At 38.3% G+C, this 18251-nt stretch overlaps 1 protein-coding gene across 5 annotated transcripts in view; it reads right to left on the bottom strand.

Annotated features, from left to right (window-relative positions):
- Window positions 1–1278: 1278 nt before the first annotated feature.
- NALCN (sodium leak channel, non-selective) overlaps window positions 1279–18251 on the bottom strand; it is a 231773-nt gene continuing 214800 nt past the window's right edge. For all 5 annotated transcript variants that reach the window (XM_021530247.2, XM_021530244.2, XM_021530245.2 and 2 more), the window contains 11 exons: window positions 16210–16329; window positions 15176–15244; window positions 12830–12978; window positions 12035–12128; window positions 11121–11253; window positions 10484–10599; window positions 8096–8253; window positions 7298–7448; window positions 5543–5692; window positions 4742–4859; window positions 1279–3478 (listed from right to left, as the gene is read on the bottom strand). In XM_021530247.2, coding sequence (XP_021385922.2) covers window positions 3285–3478; window positions 4742–4859; window positions 5543–5692; window positions 7298–7448; window positions 8096–8253; window positions 10484–10599; window positions 11121–11253; window positions 12035–12128; window positions 12830–12978; window positions 15176–15244; window positions 16210–16329 — 1452 coding nt within the window. In that variant the 3' untranslated portion in view covers window positions 1279–3284. The remainder of the gene's footprint in view (window positions 3479–4741; window positions 4860–5542; window positions 5693–7297; window positions 7449–8095; window positions 8254–10483; window positions 10600–11120; window positions 11254–12034; window positions 12129–12829; window positions 12979–15175; window positions 15245–16209; window positions 16330–18251) is intronic.

Raw genomic sequence — 18251 nt, forward strand, 5'->3', positions numbered from 1 at the left:
AGAAGGAATGGGCATTTTGGATAGGAGGCTGCTTGCTGGTCCTCCAAATTTCCTCTTACAACAGTGCAAACTCTTCTACTTCAGTTATTCATGGACACTCTAATCTGCATGGGAATGTTGTGAATAAAAGAAGAGAACAAAATAGATGATTCTCACAAAGTTATTCACTTGCTCTTGCCATTTAATCTTCTTTGGCTTCTCAGAAGCTGATACTGATCTTTGAATGCAGACAATACTGAATGTAATGTTATTTTGAAGATGTTTAAGCCTGATTGCTCCACATTAGTTAAAACAAAGATGGTATTTTCAGGTTGTAAACACATACTTTATGTTTTCAGTTCATAATTCAGTTGGATGTCTTCCAAAAGCAGATGGTTTCAGGTTATTAGTTTCTTCATTAAAAAAGTGATTGTCTGAAAGCTGACCTGACTTTGGAATGATATTGACATACATCTTTGCTGTGTGTTCTCAGACTTCCCACAAGCAGATTTCTATTTCAACACTGACAAAAAGCACTACACTTTTTGTCCAACAAAGCCATGAACACTTTTACAACTTGCTTCCTATGAAACAGATATTTCTTAGTGGATGAAAAGAAGTCTAAACAACTTCATTTTTTCATTTGTATAGGGTGACTCTGCAGGTGGTAATATTTCCCGGGCAATTTTTTGTTTACCTTTGCTAAGGATCTATTCCTAAGGCTTTTCTCTAAGGCTATTTGGACTCTCTGACTTCCTGACACACTGTTTCCTCTTTGTGTCTCTCCATTGTTGGTGCAATCTCTTTGAAATCCAGTCATTCTTCAACTCTCTTCTCTGCTTTTCACCTTCATGTGCAAATGTGCATTGGTTTCTCTGCTGCAGAGTAGGACCCTCTTTAGTTATGTTGGCAGTGCTGTGCCAGGTGTGCCTGTGTATATGTTATTTTCATATCTTTGTAACTTCACTTCCTATAACTGCAAAAGTAAAATGGTGCGCGCACACACACACACACACACACTCACATCCAGGCTCTGAAGCAAAGAAATAATGGGTTAAATAAAAATAAAAATAAATAATGAACAGTCCTATTTAGTGCCATCTTTTGACTGAGACCCCTTGTGGCAGTACTGATGAGGTCAGTTGCTGGAGTGAAAAGACCAAAGACCCTCAATTGCAAGAGGTTAAAAGCACCTCTACATAATCATGTACAAATCACAGGGATTGTTACAATGCAGCATTGTCATGGATGAGCCACATACAGCCAATGCAGTTACAATGAAAACCAGAGGGAGGAATATTGCTTAAAGCAACTCACTTTTATTGACAGTATACTGTAAGGCAAGGAAAAAATGTTTGCCAGATTTTTTAAAAAGAAGGTTTGCAGCAGGAGTGATCTGCAGTTCAATGTATTATTGAACTGTCAAGATACTCGCTTTTATAAATCCAATATTTATCATTTTGTTATATATACAAAAGCTCAACTTAAACAAGCACAAAACAGAACAAAGTAATGGATTTGCATATGAAGTTTTGTTGATGGTCCATGATCTAGTAAACAAGAGAATGCACATATTATTTTACTATAGAGTTACAGTTGACCAGATTTAAACTTAATTATACCCCAAAACACATAACCCCCCCGCAAAATACAGATGAGTTCAATATGATTATTTTAGAAAAAAAATCTAAACAATGTTCAACCATACACTGGGAAAAACACATTGACAGATGCCAAGAAAGCTGTATTTCAGAGTCAAAACTAATTTTTCTTTTTTGGTGAAGGCATCTGTGTGTTTTCACTGTTGTATTCTGGCCACTTTAGATTAATATATTGGCCAGCAAAAAATTGCAGAACACTGGCTTTTGTCTGCTTTTGAAAGGATATATTTTTGAAGTGGTGATGTAAATAAACCGTGAGCCTCTTACAAGATCTCACATCAGGCCATGTTAGAGCAAACTATCATTTCCATAGGAAACAACGGTAACAGAAAGGTCCCAGCTCTGCTATAAAACCTAGTCAGGGGCCAAGCAACAAAATCTGCAACCTCTTAGTTCTTCCCTGAGGGAAGGGCATAATTTTACCCCACATTTTTTGGCAGCCTTAGATTCTGAAACTAGCAAACACGGTTGTGTTTTGTGGCTCTCCTTCTCCACCTCCATATCCGTATAGCATTTCACTGGAAAAGCTTTTATGAAAGCGATAGCTGCTTTTTCACTGGCGATAATGTAGTGCTATTGGTGGCTCGTAAAACAAGTGAAGGCTAACATGTCATATATGTGCTTGCATAAAAGTGACAAAGGTACTTAGTCACAGCACAGTGCCTTGCCTTACCTTTGCAGGCCTGCAGCATGAGCAGTACCATGGGTAAGTACAATTCTACCTATGCAGGCAAAACTGAAAGTATTTTTAAAGATGTACAATACTATTTTGTAATTAGAATCCCCAACATGCTAATTTTTATCACAGACAAGAAGAAAACCTTAGGAGTACACAGGAAAAATGGGACCCAATTAAAGGAAGAATAATGACACCACACATATATGTAACCAGTATATGCTGAAAATGAAGCATAAACCCATATTTTTCATGTGAAAGTCTTCTGCTGGATGCTTAAATGCACAGTTTTTAATATATTTTTTCCTCTCCCCACCCATTTTCTCTATGAAAATCAAGCTCTTTATGTAATTAACCAAACTTCAAAAATATTTACATTTTAAAAGCCAATCTTTCACCTTCTAATTTTAAAATGAATAATCCTGTATCTTGCATATTTTAAAAAAAGGTCCAGTGAAAGCTTAGAATTGTAATTCAGTATCACTACTTAGTAAAAATACTTCCCTTGAACATGAAGTCAGTGCTGACCTCTTCAGGTCATTTGTGAATAATAAAATTTTTCTAAAGAAATATTACTAAGTAAGGAAAACCCAACGACAAGAAATACATTACCCCTGGATTGTAAAGTGCTGCCACTTTAAAGCATGGTAAAGGTTGAAGGAAAACACAGAGGTGTGTATATCAAATTTTCACTATAGTTTTACAGAACACATGAAATCTTTCAATGATCTGTCTGCTAAAGGCATTGTAGTCTTCCTGGCTTTGTTAGTACTATAGTATACAAGTTTCTTAGAGTACAGTTAATACCTACAGAAGTGAATTCTAACACAGAAGTGTGGGCTACACTTCATATGGCAGGAGGATAAGCGTAAGAGAAAATTATTACATTTATTTTAAAGAAATCATACATCACAGTATCTTTAATTCTAAACATAGAAAATCCGATTGTGGTATGACTTAAATGTTTCTCAGATATCAAGAAGGTCTTCTCCACTCTCATCACTCTCCACAGTTAATTGTCTTGTCCACCATTTCTTGACTTCTGATCCACAGGAAGCAGCATCAGACATGGGATTCATTTTGCATGCAACAGATTTCATAGTTGAACGTCCACCAAAACGGAGGTTGACTGAAGACACTGAATGGCTTATTGGTTTGGGGGCTAGAAAATGAAACAGAAGGTTCTGACAGTTCTGTATTAGAGTAGATCTGCTTCTTGAACATTTTTGCTTAGAATTCAGGTCTAGAGAACTAGCTAGATTAGGGCACCTTTAAACTGATTTAGTTCAGAAAGGGTAGAGCTTTGTTCTAGTTTGTTTGTTGGTTTGTTTTCACAGCTCCAGATGTTCACACTGCTCCCACTAATCTGCTGGCAGAGCAGTTTAACTGAGCAGTGCCTCATTTCCTTCTGCTGGGATAACTGATGCAAAAGATTTCTTCTTATCCAGCTAATTGCAGCCTAAATGATTTAGGCAGTACTTACATGAGCTAACCTGCTGGCAAAATAGTGAAAGTAGTAAATGTGAGGAAGGGGGGGTGGGGAGGTGCTTTTAGGATTGGCAGCTACATCTAGAAAGGGATACTTTACAATGGCCTAGGGGTTGAAACCAGTACAAGTTGCTGGTATAGCACTAAACCACATGTCCAAGTACATAAGCCCCACAACTGATCTTAATTATGCTATTCATGATCTCAAATACCAGTCTTTGCTGGACTGGAGGCAGAATACTTATGTCTCAGCTATATTGTACAGGGAAATGACCCTCTTTTTTGGGACCATCCACTGAGGAATTTTCAAAGCTGACACAGATCAGCACTGAGAAAGGAAACTCTGGGGCATTAATTCTTTTAAGATTTCTTACTTGAAAAACCTATGCAGTTGACTACAGTAGTATGACTCCTCCTTAGTATGCTTCCTCTCACTCTTTCTCTCTTTTCCAACAAAATGTTGATCTTTACTGCTCAGTGATATTTAAATTGAAATCATGTATTGAAAGCTTTCTATAAAATTATCCAGTTTCTTGGACAAGTACACTGGCAACACGAATAGGGTCAATGGTAGTCAACAGAACAGCATTACTGTCTCTCCTGCTTCCACTTAGATATGATTAGGGTCTGAACAGTGGCAGCCTTTGAGCACTCTGATTCAGAATAGGACTGACTCATGTAAAAGATCCTGAGCAAATGTGTGAAAAAGTAAAAAATGTAACCACTTGCATGGGGCAATGCTTGAGCCCATCTTCCAAACTTCTGAATTGTGAAGAAAAGATAAAACTGCTTTATTCCAACAGGCATGAGGACAGGAAAGCCCTGATGTGGGTGCAAGCAGCAGCCAGGAGGAAGAATTGTGAATCATGAAGCCTTTCTTGGCCTTGTTATTGCACAACAGCAATTTTGCATGTGGGGATAAACCTTTTTCACTTACCTGATGGCAAGCGCCATTGTCCAAATTTCCGCTGAGGTTTCCCAGCATCTCCAGCGTCTTGTCTATAGCCACCTCTGTCAGAAAGTGTTGGGCTAAGGAGCTGCTGCTGGCTACTTGTCTGAACAAAGAAAAAAGAATCTCAGTCATAGCTCCCCTAGGTAACCCTAGGAAGAGATACCTTTCTATTATTTTTTGAGCTTTATCAATGAATATCAACAAAACATATTGCCATTGGTTAGGGCAGCATGCTTTCTGCTCTTTAATACCCCAGAAAACTACTGCTAACAGACAAAAGCAAAAACATCCTGTGTGCTCTCAATGCTATTTGTCCTATTGAAGGGTATGAAATTATTCTCAGCCTACTACAATCATTGTGGAAAGCAGCCCTTATGTTGTGCCTTCTATATTTCCTATCCTGGAAGAGTCCAGGATTGCTTCTCAAAGGTCCCAGCATGCTCAGTGTTCTCTCTCACAGTGTAAGCACCACTTCAGAATGCCTGAACTGGAAAGCTGCACATCCCCAAGCCTGCACACAGCTCATGCAAGAGATGAAAGCTGGGGCTGCCATAGTTGTACAGCTGAGTTTGCCCTTTATGGTGATAGCAAGACAGCTAAATATGTTGGGGAATTTCTGCCTTAGAGCATCTTGCCTTTACATATGATGTCAAAGACTGAAGTAAAACAAGGTATTATTTTAAATTTTTCTTTCAGTTAAAATGATGTTTAAAATAGAACAAATAAGAAACATGGAAGTTTTCTGAATTTGTTATGAGTTGCTGATGTTTTTTCTGGATAACATACCTCTGGCTGTGCACTGTTCTCTTGATTAAGAGCATTCATATCTTCACTTGGCTGTGTTGTCTCAATGCTGGGAGGATTCAGAAATCGGCTCAACTCCTGCTGTTGGCTTTCTCGTAGGCTATGGATAATGCTGCACGACTGCTGCTGTTTCTAGCAAGGTACAGTATGTGTTGAAAAATATGTTTGCATTGCTCTGTCACACCAATGTGTTTGATTTTTTTTTAAAGCATTCCAGATATTTAACTCAACAGTGAGCACCAGCTGTGGATTCCAGGTGCATTGATAAAGATCCATGTATTAGATGTTGCTATTTAAATAAAGTGAATTCCAGCATATTTCTAACCTTTAGGGAATAGAGGATGAAATTTATGAACTACATTAAGTGGAAGGCATGTTGCTCAATTGTTAGTTTAAACCTAGAGTTTAAACACATACAAAGTTTTGAATTTATCAGTTAAAAGTTCTTGCAAAAAAAAGAAACCAGGAAATTTGTAGAGATTCACAGGGAATTACATAGATTCATAGGGAATTACATGAAAGCAATAAAAAAATTATGATTTCTTTCATGGACTTTGAAGAAGGTTGTCAATAAAACTGAATAAAATAGTAGTGAAAACCTTGGGACTAAGTATAGGTTTACAGTACAAATAGAAAAACAAACCTACTACCATTACAATTATACAATCTAATTTGCTTTTAAATTAAAATAAACAGCACTTAGGAAGGGTTTCACTTTCCTGGGTAGTTTTCACATGATCCCTCTAGGGATACTTAGAGAATAACAAGAGAATTTCAAAACATATCTTAACTTCCATAATTACATTCAGTTTATAAAGGTTCATAGAATGCGAAATGATTTGAACCATATTATTAGAGTGAAATGAATAGCATATTTACTTTAATATAGTGTAGTTCAATATCATAATCAAATGAACAACAGAGTTGAAGAAACCCAGAACTGAGAGCTGAGATTAAATTTACTGCCATTATTATAAAAGAGATTAAATCAAAATGAAACTATGTATCATTGAACACTGATGTTTCAGCTGGAATGTACACGATATTCAAAATGTCCAGCTAAGTATTTGTATAAATTTACAAACAGAAAACAGATGACATAACAGATCACTGTGGAACATCTCCTATCATAAGAAGTAATGTTTTATAAAAACAAAAAATATACGTTTCAAAACCTGGAGTCAGACTCATAGTAACTGAAAAATTGGTCAGCAATGCAACCAGGTTGTGACTTGGTACATAAACCTGCTTTCCATGTTAGCCACACTGCTCGTTTGCAAACACAGTAAGTGTAATGGCTTACTCAAATGATTTATCTTAATACGAGCTCCATCTGGAGAGTCATCTACAGGTTTCTCATCTGCCAGCAGAGGCAAGGAAAGGAAGGATTAGGCCTATGAAATTACATCTAATTAAATTATTTTTTTCTTTATTCCTTTGACTTTGGTCTCTGCATATGAACCTTTCTGTTTTATTGGAAAGACAGATAAAGTTTGGACAGGAAGACAGTTTTTGCCTTCAAAAGATGCTTAATTTTGTAGCACTGAAGAGCTGTAATAAACAGCTCTATTTTTGTACAGCTGTAACAAACTTTCTTTTGCTCAGTTAGCAACTGCTACATACTTCAAATAAGTATTATCATAACTCCAAAGTAAATAAAGCATAGGAACACAGATTCCAGCATTGTTGAGCAGTTCAATTTATGCAACCATTTAGAACTGCTTTAGCTTGACTTACTGCTCTGATTCGCTTTAAGCACTTTTTCAGCCACATTCGTATGGTTTGTTTGGCCACCTCCTCTTCTATGGTATATTCCAGTTGCTCCCTGGCAAGTAGCTCTTCCAGTTGAAGACTTTTTCTGATATCAACAGACCTATATGAAAGCATGCTGGAAGAAACACAATTTATTTATTTTTAAATTCTGGTGTGTTTGCATTTTTTAGAGAATCAAAGCTCATACTTAAGATCTTAGTGTGAAAATACATAATTCAGACGTGCACAGTAAATTCACATTTGAAGCTGAAAAAATTGCCCAGATGATTCTAGAAGAGGCTTGCTGTGCTCAAAACAAAGACATTATCACCTACATCCAGCTATCCAATACAGGTGAACTGCTGAACTGTAAGCAATTAGGGCATTTGTGGTGGTTTGGGTTTTTCCCCCTGCTAAGTGTTAACACTTCAATAATGTTCCCACTTCTATTTTATTTCTAGTCAAGCTCACTGTCATGTTGCTACACTTGAAGGTACATTAATTTAGTTGGGATACAAGAACATGTGACTAGTTTGTGACAAGCCTCCTGCAATCAAAATGTTAAAACTACTTAGAGCTGATTCCCTAGGACCTGCGTTTGCCACCATTAATATTTTTGTAGGAAAAAAAGGGGAAATCTAATTTTTGTAAAACATTTAATATTACAGTGCCTCTGTGGCTACCAGTCTCACCTTCTCCTGAGCCTAATGGCTACCTCATAGCCTGGAAAGAAACACTGGCTGTTACACCTGTTCTAAAAATGTGGAGAAAATCTCAGTGTACCTGAGGACGTCATGAAAAGTGACATCGCCACCATTGTGGAGCCGCTCCATTTCATAGCACATGTGCTTGAACAGCAGCTTGTCCTTGTCAAGATCCACCTCCAGCCTGCCTCGCAGAAGCCTCAGCAGGAATTTCACTCGGAAGGTAGGGATTACACCCTGTGTTAAATTGCATAATTGATGGAAATTATTACTGTGAACTAACAACCAACTCAGACATTCAACTTGATCATGAGAGAAAAACTACTTCTCCTAGCATATTTAAGTCACTGTGAACACATTGCTGAAGAATGAGCACATTCAGCCAGTTCTCCAGCAAATTCACAGAAGTCTTTGTGATTATTTGACTCATATACAATGAGAATCTATGCCATTAATTTTGGCAGAATTTTTCAAAATTGCTTGGGGATTTAGTTTCCCCTTTTGCATTCATCTGTAATTAGAATCATGCTCCCAAAGAGCCGCCTTTGTATAATGGAAATTAAACTATAGTTTAAACACTCATAGCCATGTCTATAATTTGTTGTAAACCTGTGCCCTTCTGTGTGCATCTCTGAATGAGCAAGAGAATGTTGACAGTTTACTGGCTTTTTAAAGGTTATCTGCTCTAAGAGGCAGCACATCCTGCACTTTTGGTGACAACAACTTCTATCTGTTGTTACAAAATTAAGACTGTACTTTTCTCTGAAACTGTGGTATTCACAATCTTCAAATATCCACATCAGAGAGATTTTGTCAATGTTGGGCACCATGGATTCAGAACTTTCTACCCTCATGAGTACAGACTGCAGCTTCCCTCTCCAGCATAGTCATGTGCCAACTAGAGACAACCAACTACTTTCACCATAATGCTGTTTGCATTCAAATCTCAGTGATGTCATGAATCATTCAGATGATGATTTAATTTGTGTGGGCATCTGAGCCGCTCAGTCTCCCAGATGTTATTCTCATTTCAGAATCACAGAATGGCTGAGGGTGGAAGGAAACTCTGGACCTCACCTTGTCTCACCCCTCTGCTTAATCAGGGTCTCCTAAATCCAGTTTCCCAGGATCAGGTCCAGATGGCTTTTGAATATTTCCAAGGATGGAGACTCCACAAACTCCCTAGGAAAACCTGTGCCTGTGCTCAGTCATCATCACAGTGACAAACAGTTCTCTCATGTTGAGAGGTAACTCTTGTGTTTCAGGTTGTGCTCATTGCCTCCAGCCCTGTCACTGAGCATCCCTGAGCAGGGCCTGCCTCTGTCCTCTTTGCACCCTCCCTGCAGGCATTTGTATACATGGATGGGATTCCCCTGAGCCTTCTCCAGGCTGAACAGTCACAGCTCTCAGTCCTTCCTCTCAGGAGACTGCTCCAGTCTCTTCATCATCTTTGTGTCCCTTTGCTGGACTCTCTCCAGTATGTCCATGTCTATGTGTACAGAAGAGCCCAGAACCAAACTAGAATTCCAGCTGTGGCCCCACCAGTGCTGAGCAGAGCAAAAGGATTCTCTCTGCCTTGGCCTGCTGGCAATACCCTGTCTAATGCTGCCCAGGATACCATTAGCCTTCTTTTCTAAAAGGGCAATGGTGGCTCATGTTCACCTTGGTGTCCACTGGGGCCCCCAAGTCTTTTACTGCCAAGTTACTTTCCAGCTGGGTGGCCTCAGCACGTACTGTGCCTTGGCTTATTTTTCTCCAAGTACAAGACTTTGTAGTTCTCCTTGCTGAACTTCATGAGGCTTCTGTGAGCCCATTTCTCCAGCCTGTGAGGGTCCCTCTGGATGGCAGCATGACTCTGTGGCATATCTGCCACCCTGTCCAGCTTGGTGTCACCAGCAAATGTGCTGGGGGTGCCCTCTGCCACTCTGTCCGTGTCATTAATGGGGACATTGAACAGGACTGGAGCCAGTATTGACCCCTGGGGCACACAGCGAGTTCCTGGCCTCCCACTAGAACCTGTCCTGCCGACCCTCACCCTCTGGGCCTGCCTATGCAGACAGTTTAGAGTTCACTTCATCTCACCCAGCCCATACTTGATTAGCCTCCCTCTAAGAATTTTGCAGTGCTGAAATCCCAGCAAAGATCTTCTGAAGATCAGGCACAAAAAATGGATATGAATTTGTAGACTTCCAAGGGAACAACTCTCAGGGAGCTGGGAGGAAAGATGCTATTATATTGATCCTATAAATAGGTATGTTTGTTTGCAAAACTGCTATTATAAGCACTTCACAGAATCAGGTTAGTATCTGAAGGGCCATGAACAACATTAGATCATGCTCGCATCTCAAATTTGAACAGTAACTGCTCAGAGAATTTTGTCACACTTTACCCCCCTCATGTTATGTTTCAAGAAAAACTGGAAGTTTACTGTATCTCTTCTTATTACCAAGAAATTATTACTTCTTACCTCTCTTTTGTCATCAACCATGTTCCATATAATTTGAAAATGCCTTAGGTCATTATAACTTAAAAGCTGATCTTCTTCAGTTGAGTAAAACAATGAGAAATTCTCCACAATGATAGCTGAAAACCACAAGAGGAAAATACACCCTAAAGAAAGCCTGTAGTTACATTGTAACATCTAATCCTGTTGTGCAAACTCCACATTAACAAATGCCTGTATGCTAAGACAAGGATTTTGAATGCATAATATACTGTCTTGCCACACCAATATCACCATGCTTTTTAAAGATCGTATCTCAAATGCTGGTGAGATGCCTCATCTAACATCTAAGATCAATTAAGTGAATTCCAATGATATTTGAACAAAGGTTAACTGAAGAAATAAAAGCTTAGAAAACAGTGTTCTGGAGGGCAACTCTACTCTACAAATAGAAAATATCTCCTTGTTCCAAAAGCTTTAATTCCCAAACTTCCTGAGATTTAGCATTCCCATGCCAAAGAAGTATCAAAATCACTACATGCATGCAAGGTAACATTGAAGGTACAAGATAGCCTCATACCTGAACAGCACAACAGACTCACACCTAACATACTACATGCCAAGATGTACCTTGCTGTTGTTATTGTCTATTTTCACTTACCAACAAGCAAATTTAACATGATGTATGCAATGATGACATAGAAAGAGCAGAAATACATAAGGGCACCAGCATAATTTCCACAGTCTGTTTTCCAGTAGGTGCTGTTATCTGGTGTACAAAATGGAGGCTGAACCTTCAAAACAGAAGAAAACAAAGTAAAATAATAATAACAATCAAATAATAATAATAAATATAATATCTAAGACAATTATTTCTTGAAGGCTTCCCAATTAGGAAATGGTACTGTGGGTATTATTGTGGGCAGGTTGTTTTTCTTCCTTTAGTAGACAGAAACCAGGAAAGAAAGAGAGGTATGACAAAAAAGGCTAAGGCATAGATCTTACTACCACACAGAGGAAGCATTGTGCATTATGCCACTGTACAGAAACAAGCTGGTGCTTTGAAGCACAGTGATTTTCAAAACATTTCTTCCCTGCTCATTAATTTTAAAAAGGCAAGGCATATGATCTTCCTTGCAATGTAAAGCACAAACATTTACTTGGGCAAAATATAATGATTCTAAGAGGAATTTTGAGGTCATCAAGACTATCATTCACATGGAATAAACCAAAGTGCAGGAATGAAAGGCAAGGTAAATCTGAAAAGACACCCTGCCCCAGTCAAAGCAGAGATAATAGTGAAAAAGTGAGTTACTGCATTTCTGACTTTGAAATAATCTATTTATTTTTGGTTTTACATCATGTAATGGCCTAGCTCCATGAAATACTATACTGTGAGTATGAGACTGGAACTGCAATTTGTGCATCATTCTGAAGTTTAGTGAACATTATTTTCTTGAAGAGATAAAGGCAAGCTCAACATTCCTTGTACAAAGCTAAGATACTGAAAGCAGTTTAAGATGGAGGGGTATCTCTCATTTCTTGTCTACTTATCTCTGGCAGCATTGTAATTACCATGCAGTCGTGCATAATTTTGTTCCAGTCTTCTCCAGTAACTATTCTGAAGAGTACAGTAATAGCCTTGCCAGCTGATGAAAAATTTGCATGTCTGTTTTAAAGAGGGAGAGAGAAAGATTGAGAGTTAGAGATCATTTCACTTCCCAGAATTAAAACATTGACAAGAAAAAAGACTTCAATTTTCTACTGTTCTTCTATTTTAAAGTAAAAAGGATTACAGTATTATTTGAATGAGCCCATTGAATTATTTATTTAATGACTTAAGATACAATAACTGAACTCTAGCTCAGACAGATGTCTGAGTATTTTAGCTCATTTTATCAGAGAACTAAAGAAAACTCAAGGCCAGATCCCATTTCCTGTCTCCATTTTCTTTGGTAAGACTGACGATGACTGGGAAATCTCCAGCTAACAACCAGTTCAAACAACTGCCTCCTTTCTGTATCAGTCTGGTGGATAGATCCTGTTCCTGGGTGATGCCAGTAAGATACAGTAGGTGCACTGTGTTTCAGCATCTTGTGGGCTAGCACAGTACTGCTTTCAAGCATATTTCAGCTGGCATAATGAAGAACAGTGCTCAGTCTGCTCTGGGTTGGATCAGGTGTCATTTAGTCCAATGCACAAGGACTGGAAAGATGGCTCAGTGTCTCCTATCAGAAATTCTGTTTAGAGCTCTTCAGCCAGACCTGCAGATCTGTCTGTTTTTTACCACAGATAAACTTCTCTAGCAGAATGTGATTTCTTCAGACTGTTTAAAGAACATCCCTGTGAGGTGGGAATTCCACACTGTACCTGTTAATGTTCTCTCCGTATTTCACTGTACCAAATAACACCACTCCAGCAAAAGCATAACAAAGAAGCAGTAAGAACATGCCCACTATGATGAAGAAACTCTTGTACATGCTGACAACCACAGTCAGGAGAAGCATTTTTAGTGTTACCTGGAAAGACAGAGAAAAAGCAATCCATGACAGCATTCAGGAAAGCAACGATAAAACATAAACATGAGTTCTTGGACTTGCCATTTTGACAACAAATCCTTTAGCCACATTCATTAGTGGATGAGCTCAGTAAAATGGTACATTATGAATGTGATTTGAACTGTGTGTGCTTTTTACCTGTTAATGACATCAGCATATCTTCCTCATTTACAAGGAAATCATGATCAAAATGTTGCTTCTCAAAAAGTATACATAGGATAGTTCAGTGTAGGATATTACAGTGATAGTACAGCATAAGCTTAACTGTAATATTCTAGAATCAGTATTGTCCTGAAGTATCAGCATTGGCACTGCATGAACAGTGGTGCAGAAAACTACACTGAGCTTATCTGAAAGTGATCCTAACTGTTAGACAGAAACCACAGCTACTGCAGCCTACCAAAAGGAATACTTTCATGTATAGAGAAAGAGATTTCCTTAAGATCAGGACACCTTCTCTAAGCTCAGTAATTTCTCATGGGAGTTTGTGAAAGACCAGGGACACCTTCCAGAAGCCTTCCAGTACCTAAGTGGGGCTGATAGGAGAGCTGGAGAGGGATTTTTACAAGAGCATGTAGTGACAGAACAAGGGCAAGGGGCTTTAAGAGGCTGAAAGAGGTGAGGTTTAGATTTGGTATTGGGAAGAAATTCTTAATTGTGAGGGTGTCGAGGCACTGGAACAAGTTGCCTAAAGAAGTTGTGAATGCCCCATCCCTGGAAGTGTTCAAGGACAGGTTGAATGGGGTTTTGAGTAACTTGGTCTAGTAGCAGGTGTCTCTGCTCATGGCAGGGGGTTGGAATGAGATGATCTTTAGGGTTCCTTCCAACCCAAACCACTCTGTGAGTCTGTGATTCTGCAAAGTTGGTCAAAGAACACAAAATGAGAGCATAATTTTGAAAATGTCATAGACTGTGGGCCTTGATAATAGATATTTCTTTTCAATGCACATATATTTTACATTTTATTCTTGATAAATTTATTGCCCTAGATTGTCATAACACGTTAAAATAGTTTGGATATGATAAAAAATTGCCTTTAATTGGACTGAGGGTGTTATTTTTCTTTATAATCATGCCAAATTCCTGCTGACCTTTATTCAGCATTTAGACCATTGCATCAGGATGGGTAAATTAGTGAAACTGATACAGCTGGTAACATAAAAGTACAAATGACTAGGTTAAAACATTGAAAAAAACTTTAGAATCAATCAGAAACCTTTGGAGGCAATCACTTGGCCTGGCTGCACAGGAGAAGTAAGGATTTTTCATTTGACTTCCAAGACTCAACAGGCTCTGTGTAGTGTGATCTTTTCTTTAAAAAGATTTAAAATAAATTTTTATCTGAACAAACCCTTTGAATTACTGTTCTTAACCCTGCAACCTAGTACAGCAGTTTTAAAATCACATTTACTTTAATATGTCAGACTTCACGGAAAATATTTGGATAGTCTAAAGAAGTCCTACAGCAAGGGAATGCAGTGTCACCACTTGTTAAATAAATGTGTTTGTTCTCTGCTTATGCTTATTCTGCCAGTATATTCTCAATAACAGCAGAGGAAATCCAAACGCAAAAGAAATGTAAACTTGAGAAGTGACTTGCTTTGTCACCATCTCAGTGTTTCCTGAAGAACATCTTGGTCCAAAATTGTTTTTAAATTGAATATAAATCCTTTATTGTAACAAGATATACATTGTAGAGACAAAAGACACCAACCTGCACTCTGGAAAACGAAACTTTTTAAAGAGAGCACTGTCATAATATGATGCATTCAGCTACCACTACAACAGTCTCAGTGAAAATAAATAAAGAACAGGCCTCACTGAAATGGAAAGGGCTGAAAGTAGCACAGGGTATGTTCAGAGTTGCAGAGAGCATTTTTAAAAGCTGTGGTATAGCAGCTGCACTTTGTTTTCTGAAAAAAATTCAGCTCTTCCAGTAAGCATAGCCCTATTATACAATCTACTTAAAATCCTGACATTTTAAATACTTTAAATACAGCATGTAAAGTTGCAGACTTCTGTTTGGCTTTTTTTTTTTTTTTTTTTTTTTTTTGCCTAGGAAACAGTCTTACAGAATTTGCATGAGAGATGCACAGCATCTAGTCCTTTAATCGATACATGAGTACTGCAGTCATTGTAGTTGCTAATTTATACTTACATGCTTCCCACAAATGGAGAAAAACCTGAAGACAATTACACATGCCCCCATCATGTATGTGTATGCATTCTGGAACAAAAACACAAAAGACTTAAAACATGGTCCCCCAAGAATCTCTTGAACAGATCAGGATAACTGATTTTTTAGTAATATAGGGCAGTCCCCATATTAAATAAATCATAAACTATTAGCAACAATATAAAGATCACAAACCCAATCTCCCCACACATCAAGCAAAAACCCTTCAGTTCTCTATTAATCATGACCATTAAGCCCAGTTTACTTGTCCAGGAAGCTGCTGGATTACAGAAACTCGTCAGGCCTTCCAAGCTACTTAGTAGCAGGGAGAAACTGAATGTCAGGGCAAGATGACTAGTCACATGAAACAAGGTTTTTCTTCAAACAGAACATGGGGCAGACATGAGAAAATCCTGCGACAACTTGTGACTGATAACAAGTATCAACCATCCCTTCTCCTTCCCCTGTAAGTAAAGAAACCAGGAGTGTAGTTAAATTTTAAAAATTGGTGTGAAATGAAGGGAGAGATGATTTCCTCCCCTCTTTCCTTCATGTCTTGAATTAAACACTGCCTCTTATCCAAAACCAGTGGTACGGAATCACTGTTGGGTTTGAGAGGGTTTGTACTGTTCAGCAATTTTGAACCTATGCCTTCTTCCAGTCCTCTGGTCCTGTCTGTATTCTGTATCTTGCCTCTTTCTTCCTTCGTGCTCATAAGACCTTTGTTAGCAAGAGCTCTCACTCTCCTCTGTCTTCTTCCTTTTCTCCCTTACATTCCTCCTAAAGGTTTGTTTCCTACTGTGTTTACAGACTCTAGCTTGCATCTGTAAGACAATTTTGCACTACATGACTGTAGAAGACAATCATTCTTCTTAGGATCAAGCTTAGTTTCTTTCAGACATATTTCAGCCTTATTAAACTCTAAAGATTTACCTGGATATATAGCAGCAATCCTTCTGCTGGAGCCTCGAGATAAAATAATTTTAATCACTGGAATTGCATTTTGTATATCTTACCAGTAAGGCAAAGTGAAGTATGACCCATATAACTCCAAGAGATGTCACCAAGAGATCATACCGGTTTCTTCTGCTTTGCCAGAAGCCAGAAGGTGACATGGCAATAATCTTCATTGTGACCTATGAATAAAAGAACTTCTCACTTGTAATGAAGAAATTATTATTCCTTGCCATGAGATCCTCTTCCATTCCCCAAAATGTTTGATTTGGTTTGTTTTATGAAATAGTTTCAAACAACAAGGGGTGGGTTTCATGTCAGCAAAATATTCCCATGTGGAATAACTGGATAATATTAGCTTCACTTAGGTGGAGGAAAATTGGTACACAGATGACCAAGACCAAAGAATGAATAGCATTCTGAATTGTCCTTCATCAAGTATCAAAGACAGGAGTGCAGCTAAGCACCTCAAACTGAATGTTTAATGTATAGCTTGCTGAGGTGAATGCGGGGTTAAAATAGCTTGAAGTTAAACAAGTCATGTCAATAACATGTAGCCAAAAAGATAGCAGTATCCTATCTAGCTAACTGTCTGTAAGCACACTAAAATCACATAAGCAGGTCTGAACTCAGGAATATAATTGTGTTCTGCAGCACCTAAATATCAAATGTATTAAAAAGATTTTCTATATTGCAAATATTAGTTGCTTTAAGGAATACTCTGTACTCAGCAGCATGAAAGAGAAAAAAGCTAAGAACAGTAATGGCAGTATATTTGACAGTGTACCTGGTAAAAGACAGCTTCCAGAGTGCTTGACATTTCCAATTTAAGTAATAGGAATGCAGATGAGAAGCTCAAGAATAAATACTAATAGTTACAGAAATAGTCATATCAGGTAATGGATACCAAAGTAGAGTGATGCATGTAGAGGGAACACCTAAGAGTTTCTCACACACAAGTTGTATTAAATCTCAGAGCAGGTTATGAGTTAGTTTATAAAGGCTATAAATGTCAGGCATTCATTATGTTATTTTTTCTATCTCACCTTGCAACCCTGCCATTTAACATGTCTGAAAACAAAACCAAATATAAGAGGACACTAGCTTGAGGTGAAAGCCTGATTTTCCAGTTAGCTTTTTGCCTTATAATGTTTTCTGAAGCCTGACTACAAAGTGAACAATATGGTCTCTGAATCTCTAATTGCCATTTGAGTTACTGAGGTATCTTGCCTTCAGTTACCTGAGATGCTCTAGAGAATTGAAGATGGATCGATGGGTCTGGGAGGGATGACATAAGACCTGTAAACATCCCTGTCCTTCTGGAGTGGCTAGTGGAAGTAACTGAATCTCACCCTTCATATCCCTCAATCACAGTAACAGCTTAAACACCTACCTCACATACAGAATTTAAACACCTAGCTTCAGGTGTCCATAATCCTGAACTGAATACCACACCATGGAAATAAAAAAATCACATCTCCCTTTACTCTGTCATCATCAGTGTGGTAACAAAAGTGAGATCTACAAATTCTTCCTATTTTCTATACCACATACATATGATGTAAGCAGTAGAGGTTTAGGGCTGAATCAGAAGTTGTTCGATTAGACATAGGGCCATCAGCTATGCAGACAGCAGACTCTGACCAGACTATGCTGCAGTAAGGGCCATCTTGAGCAGGAAGCTGTTTCCTCTCTCCATAAATTGTGTGCATTCACAGTGTGATAACTTGCCTGTTGAGACAGTCAACAAAATTTTTCCTAGCTCTGACGAAGTTCCTTTGAAATTCTAGAAGTGTATTTGTTTCCCCTGGCAGTACAGGAGAAAAAAGTATTTTGAAAGACATAGTTACTAGGTAAATTAAAACCTGCCCATGTATGACACAAATAAAACTTTTCTCTGTTTGCTCAGCCTCTCCAGACATACTGATTTCTCCTGGGTAGGGAAAAAAAGAAGCAACAACATGGACATACTCTAGCTACAGCTGCTACAAGGTATTCACTTCATTTTTTATTCATCACTACTGGCAAAACCTATCAATGGAACATAGGAACTGTCAGATTGGATTAGAGCAGTGGGAAATGTAGTCTACTATCCTGTTTCTGA

The sequence above is a fragment of the Lonchura striata genome, chromosome 2 (assembly GCF_046129695.1).
Source record: "Lonchura striata isolate bLonStr1 chromosome 2, bLonStr1.mat, whole genome shotgun sequence".
Classification (NCBI taxonomy): domain Eukaryota; kingdom Metazoa; phylum Chordata; class Aves; order Passeriformes; family Estrildidae; genus Lonchura; species Lonchura striata.